This window comes from Echinops telfairi, unplaced genomic scaffold, assembly GCF_000313985.2.
Source record: "Echinops telfairi isolate 266 unplaced genomic scaffold, ASM31398v2 ScPeMD7_1713;HRSCAF=2227, whole genome shotgun sequence".
Taxonomy (NCBI): domain Eukaryota; kingdom Metazoa; phylum Chordata; class Mammalia; order Afrosoricida; family Tenrecidae; genus Echinops; species Echinops telfairi.
Genome location: NW_022105611.1, coordinates 7,037,581 through 7,044,324, shown reverse-complemented (window position 1 = coordinate 7,044,324; position 6,744 = coordinate 7,037,581). Strand labels below are relative to the sequence as shown.

The following is a 6,744-nucleotide window of genomic DNA, read 5'->3' as shown; positions in this document are numbered from 1 at the left end:
CTGACGTTGAGCTGGCAGCAGGATTGGGCAGTAGTGGATCCCTGAGCCTGATTTATTGTAAGTAAATTATAAGTAAAATTTGAGGTTAGAAGCTGCCAGCCCAACAGATTGCAGCAAATGACCAGAGTCCTTGATTACTGAGGGGCTGCAGGTACATCCTCTGCCCTCCTGTGGGTTGAGATGTGCTGAACACAAGGGAGGTGAAGACGGAACACGGCCTAAGAAACTCGAGCCCATACTGACATCACCTCCCGAAGGAAGCTGCCCAGGATTGCAGAACTGCTGCATAGTAGAGTGAAGAAAGAAAGAGTGGGTTCCAGACCAGGACAGGAAATCACGTCGTCCTTGACCGCTTTATGCTGCTCATCCCCTCACTGCCTCCCTCCCTCCTCACTACATCTTCTTCTTCTTCTTTGAACAGTTTTATTGGCACATAATCTACATACAGTATAATTCAATAGTTCATTCAATCAGTTATATCAAGGAGAATTGTACAATCGCCCCCACTTTGATTTTAGAGCATCCCCTCCCCCAACCCCCATGGTTAAATCACCTTTAAGATGAGTTATGCAATCACAATCCATTCTAGTCCTCCCTCCCTGCTCCCGCTTTCATCATTTACTCCTGAAACCCCCTTCCTCTCCCTACCATCCCCCCCAACCCATCTCCACATTTCTTGGTATGCTGACCTCCCCTCTCAGATACTTCGGAATTCCCTTGCAGCAACAGCCAAAAAGGAATACAAATGACTCCAGCACCCACAGAGAAGGGAGCCTTTCTGACTGCTGAGCTTGAAGGGCGTATTCCTTCCTCGGGACGGATGTCCCTGCTAAACCATGTGTTCGGATAGTGGCTGTCTTCCCTATCTCCATCTTCCTGGGATTCTTATCCACCCTGCACTCTTGGAACTCACAGCTTCTCTGGACACCTCCTTATGGCTCCACAGAGAACATACTCTCCTTCCTGTGGACACCCTTGATTGTTATTGGCACTGCTTTCATGGATTTATCCCGCCCCCCACCCAATGAAATCTATTGTGTCTGGATCTCATCTCCTCCAGCAGACCTGAACTTTGTTAGAGTAGGAGGCTACCTGAGGGCTCTGTAGTTCCAACAGGGCCAAGGTGGCCATGAAGGAATCACGAAATATCTGGGCAGGAACTCCGAAGAGGGTTCGAGAAACGTGAACTCCAAGTTCTCATTTACCACATGCTTGAGTATCACCTCGCACACCAGGAAGTTCACAGGAAAAAACACAGTTACAAAGAGGACCATTTTGGAACCCATTTATATTGTTGGTGCCACTTTGGGCTCCATCAGGCCCGCATCAAACCGTCTGAACATTCATGGCGTCCCTGGGCCATGTGTAGCTGTCCAACGTAAACGAGTCATAGTCTGGAGTGTAGACCAGGGAGCGCACAAAGGCCCCCTTGTCCTGGGGCTCTGGGTAGGAGGAAGCCAGGTCGTGCTTGTACGCGTAGTCAAGGACCTAGAGAAAAACACGTTTCACTGAGGAACAGGAGGATCCTTTCTGCAGTCCCTGGCTTGAGGGCCCACAGAAGGAGAAGGTCCCTGGAATATGTCAGACAAGTTCCTCCCACCAGTCGTGGTCCTGGAAGCCATGGAATAGGGAGGATTTTGAACTTTCTGCCTGGACAGGCGGGTCTGTATAAATACTGGGCCAGAGTCATAAGGTCAAGCCTAATGCCTCTGCTCAAACTGGGCGTGGATCCTTAGGCATGCCGTTATCTTTGCTGAGCCTCGGTTTTCTCATCTGTAAGCCGAGGCTAGTCAGACCTCCTCTGCAGTAGTGTGTGGATAAATGTAGGTCAAAAGTATCCAGTGATAGGCATGGTCCCCTGAATAGGGACTGCATTCGATGAGCATCTGGGAAATTGTTTTCTGGGCATCAGATTTGGTTTACAAAAGCCTGCATTTAAGTTTTCCAGAAAAGGAGGGAGCTGAACGGGACATAGCTGAACTGTGGGCTGGATTGCTGATCCCAGATTTTGCCTAATGTTGGGCCAAGCCTTTGTTGTACCACATTCTGGCTCTGCTTGTGTAGTCCCTAGGATGTCATTATTACTTGAAATAGGTCAGGGACCTAACCACCCCATGGCTGCAGCCCTTCTGAGAGAAGGGAGCTGGTGACCATGTACCGAGGCCAGACAGGTACTGTGTGCGGAGCTCTCTCCTTGTGCTCGCTTCATCTTCTCCAGAACGCTGGGGAGAGGCCTTATGGCCCTTGTGGAAAAAGAGGAAATTGAGGCTCAGGGAAGTGAAATGAATGGCCCAAGTTATTCCACTGCTGACGGGCAGAGCTGGGACCCCAAAGCTTGAGCCTTTCCCATGATGCCGTGCAGGTTGACCTTTCTGTATAATTGAGCCTTTGTGATCCATTAAAAAAAAAATTCCACTCACATTCCAGTCTATAAGGCCAAGGACTTTGATGACCTTTCTGCCTGGCACTTGTGGGCAAACCAGGAGCTTTCCCAGACTGGCCTGGGTGGGAGTTGAGGGCCGGGCATGAGTTTGGGCAGGGGTTTCTCCCCCTGCCTCTGGGTCCCAGGCAACACAGCTTACACTGGAGTTTCCCGGCCTCCAGAGCTGCCCTCGGGCTAGCCGTCCTCAGGTCACAGAGGGGAACGCAGTTGGACCATACCACGAGATGCTGGGGGTAGGGGACCCTTACTTTGATGGCGATTCTCAGAGACACATCTCGAATGGTGCTGAGGGGTGGGTACAGTCTCCCTTGGGCCAGGTGCTCTTCAGAGACCTCCTGGGCAATTTGCTGGGACAGAACAGAAAGCAAGAAGCTGAGCTTGTGCCTCCCCAAAACAAACGCCCCCTAGTCCCTCGGGACTCAACTCTCCCACTGCCCAGCCCACAGAGGAGTTGCTGCAGGTCCAGGGCTGTCAGGACCACCTTGTGGCCCAGGGGTGACTCGTGCTCTGTGAGACTGGCTGAGGCATGCAAAGCCACCACCCTTGCCTGTGGGAGGTTAGCGCCAAAGAGCAATGCCTCCTGCCACTATCCTTCTCCACATACAGACCAAGCCTCTTGTTGCCCTGTTGATTTCAACTCATCGCAACCCTTGAGGACAGAGTAGAACCTCCCGAGGCTGTCAATCTAGTCCTTGTACCCTCTCAAAAGGTCCTGAGTGGGGTTTAGAGAAGTTCAGGCCAGAAGGTGAGCGGGAGGGAAGCTTGACCTTTAGGCATCTACATTCAGTGTTGGTGGCTGGTGATTGAAGAGCCAAGCAGGGGACTCTCGGGGTACAGGGCTTTCAGGGGCAGGTGAGGGAGCAGGCAGGCCAATACCTCAGCCGTGAGGAGGAAGAGCTCTTCTGGGATGTGCCGGATCCTGCCGGCGATGACTCCCAGCGCCACGCCGGGGAACACATAGGCGTTGTTTCCTTGCCCAGGAATGAAGGTCCTGCCGTCGTCCAGGGTTACACTCTGAAAAGGACTTCCACTGGCAAAGATCCCCCGGCCCTGGAGGCAGGAAGGAAACCAGAGACAGCTTGCGGCTGGTTTTCCTTGGGCAGCAAGGGTGGCCTAGGCTTACTCCCAATTGTTGGCCTCTTTGTGATCCTCTCCCAGGTGCCCAGCACTGCGCCAAGAACTTGGTGGATGGCCAAAGCACTCTTGTTCCTTTGACCGGAAAGCCGGGCCCTCAGAGAGTTAACCGGCAGTCAAGGACTCCCTGAAAGGTGCTGGGGTTCGCATGTCTTATCTGCCAGCCCCCAGGAGGGCCAGCCCAGGGCATGCTAAGTACGGAGGTAGTCTACAGTCTACTACGTGCCTAGGCATCTGGTCAAAGCGCTCGGTGGTCGAGGGGGAACCTTGGGAAGTTTAGCAGAAGGGGTGAGAGCTTAGGAGTGGAGTCCGACCTGGCTTGTAGTTCCAGCTCCATTCCTCCTCAGCTCTGTGACCTTGGCTAAGTGACTTCCTCGTTTTGAACCTTAGTTTGCTGCTCAGAGATGTGGGGATTTTTCCCCCTGGCCCGCATAGGGTTACTCAAAGTGATTGGTGGTCTGTCCTCTCGGCCTGGGGAAGGGAGGACTCCCGCTGACCTCAGTGACCCGATAGCACTTCTCGGCTGTGCACTCGGCCTTGCTGGTGGGGTTGCTCAGGGCAAAGATGATGGGGCGCTCCTGGTAGGAGGCCATGTCCCTCAGAATCTGCTCCGTGAAGGCTCCTGCGACGGCAGCAACACCTGCAGGGAAGAGCGCGCAGTGGGCAGGCCTAGCGTTCGCAAACACACCACGCCTCCCTTGGTGGTGGGCAGGAAAACGAAGCCCAACCACAGAGACGTGGGCACGGGCAGAAGGGACGCGTGGTCCGCTTGAGTTTCCTGCCCAGTGAGGACACAGCTGTGCAGGCTTTCCCGGGCAGTGCCAGGGAGTGCGGGCTACGCCCACAGCGCAGGGAGAGGGGCCAGGACCCCCGGCGGGAGGGGCTGAGGCTTATTTCAGCTTTCACTCTGCACGGTGTCAGTCTGCGTCCCTCAACTCCCACTCTGGTTTCCAAGGTTTTGATACAAGAGTCACTCAACAGAGGTGCGTGGCAATCCAGGAACAGGAGTGGGAACAGGGACCCCAGGAGGGAAGGGGGAAGCGGGGGAAGGGAGGGGAGAAAGGGGGAACCAACCTCAATAACCACCACCCACCCCCTCCAGGGGGGAGAACAACAGAAACCATGGGGGAAGGGAGACAGCAGTTGGCGTGAGATATGAAAATAATAATAATTTATAATCTATCAAGGGGACACGAGGGTGGGGTGGGGGGAAAGAGGAGCTGATACCAATGGCTCAATAAAAAGTAAATGTCTAGAAAAGAACGATGGCAGCATACGTACAAATATGCCTGATACAATTGATGTATGGAGTGTAATAAGAGTTTTATGAGGCCCCAATCACATGATCTTTTAATAAAAAACAACCACCAACCTCCCCCCGCCCACCAATGTGTGGCATTGAGTTACAATAGGATGGAGAAAGCCCGTCTCCTTGGTTTATGCCTGCTCCCTTTCTCAGCCTCACTTTCTCCACCCGCAGGTCAGGAAGGTTCGTGGGACTGGGTCTCCTCCTCCCTCCTACCTATGATGGCCGTGGGCTTCACCAGCCTCACCACCTCCTCCAGGGACTTCACTTCAGGATGGTCCTGGGCAAACAGCTCTTTCTCATGGTTCAGGTGGCTCCTTCCCTACAAAAACAACAACACACGGGAGGTGTGGGGGGGTGAAGGCCCCCTGGGCCGTGGTACAGGGGCACGTGGAGACTTGGACGCCTTCCCCGGAGAGTCCCATGCTTTGTCTGAGATATCAGAAGCCTTGATGATTCTAGGTCCTTTGACCAGATTACCTGATGGAACCTACGGAGTTTTAATCATTTAATGCTTTCGTTTAAAAAAAAAAAAAAAAGAAGCCAAGCATATTACAGAAACTCTCTCAGGAAATGCCTAAGTTTGACCCAGATTCTTGGTTTAGAGGCATCTAGCACCCAGACCCAGATGAGGGCTGGAGTTTGAGCCACTTGACTTCAGAGAGCTAATCTGAATGTGTTCTTCAAGAGCCATTAACTTCCTGCGAATAATACTCAGGTGAGCTGCAGAACAGAGTAACACTCAGGCCATGCTTGGCAGTACCCAACCAGGTCAGAATTGCTTTTGGATCTTCACCTAGAAGTCAGTCGGTGGCAGGCTGGCATCAGTGCTGGTAAATGGGCACAAACATTTCTGATGCCTCACAGGGGTCTCTGGCCTCATGAAAAGCAGAGCGAGAGAGGCAGCTTAGCTCTTTGGGCTCGATAAGTGAGCAAGATGATGTTGAAAGATGGGCAAGAGGGAAGTGTATCTGGAGGGCCTTTGGAATGCCCAGAGATGAGAGGATGATTCTCCAGGCCCCAGGCCCTTCCAGTGTGCCTGGCTCCATTGGAAGTAACAGGAAGAACAGTTTCTGCTGAGGGAGCTCTGTTGTTCTTGGTCTGTCCTGCAGTATTAGATTACCCAAGAAGCAAGAACAATTTCACTTAATTTTCTCCACCACAGCACAGATTTTGCATCTAGATATGGGCATCTGTCTTTCTCTCAACCCCACAGCACCTTCCTGCAGAATCAAAGCCTTTTTTCAAATGTACAGTACTTGACAGGGACACAGTACCTAGTCAGCAAGCAAGGTAAGCACAAGCTCAGTTACTAATCTGTGGTGAACCTTTTCACATGGGTTCCACTACAGATTAGTAAGCCGTGCTCCCTTGTGTGTTTTGTGATCCACCCCTGGCCTCCTTCGAACTACCACCTTTGCCACATTATTCATCTCTCACTGACATCCTATGCTAGTTGAATTCTAGGAATTAAAACATGGAACTCAGAGTGAAGTCCATAGGACACATTCCAGGAAGCAGTTGGACCACATTTCTCCCATTCATTCTTTTACTCGTCGCTCACACATTTATTATTTACTATATACTAGACATTGCCTTTGGGAGGAAGACAGGGCTTTCTACTTCCACAAAGAGTTACAGTCTTGGAAACTCACAGGAGCAGTTCTACCCTGTCCTACTGGGTCACCGTACATCAGCATCGACTCAATGGCAATGAGGCATTACCCACCAAGAATGTAAAGTCCAAATAAAGAAACTGTGTAACACCTCATGACCTGGATGCATTTGGAGGACGTTACACTGAGCGAAGTTAATCAACCACAAAAGGACAAATACTGCATGAGACCACTGTAATAAAAGA

At 51.8% G+C, this 6,744-nt stretch overlaps 1 protein-coding gene across 1 annotated transcript in view; it reads right to left on the bottom strand.

Annotated features, from left to right (window-relative positions):
- Positions 1 to 1,269: 1,269 nt before the first annotated feature.
- Positions 1,270 to 6,744, bottom strand: part of ME3 (malic enzyme 3) — a gene marked incomplete at its 5' end in the record, with an annotated part of 218,681 nt that continues 213,206 nt past the window's right edge. The window contains 5 exons of the mRNA XM_004708884.3: positions 1,270 to 1,488; positions 2,692 to 2,790; positions 3,320 to 3,493; positions 4,075 to 4,217; positions 5,100 to 5,205. Of these exons, the coding sequence (XP_004708941.2) occupies positions 1,327 to 1,488; positions 2,692 to 2,790; positions 3,320 to 3,493; positions 4,075 to 4,217; positions 5,100 to 5,205 (684 nt within the window). The remainder of the gene's footprint in view (positions 1,489 to 2,691; positions 2,791 to 3,319; positions 3,494 to 4,074; positions 4,218 to 5,099; positions 5,206 to 6,744) is intronic.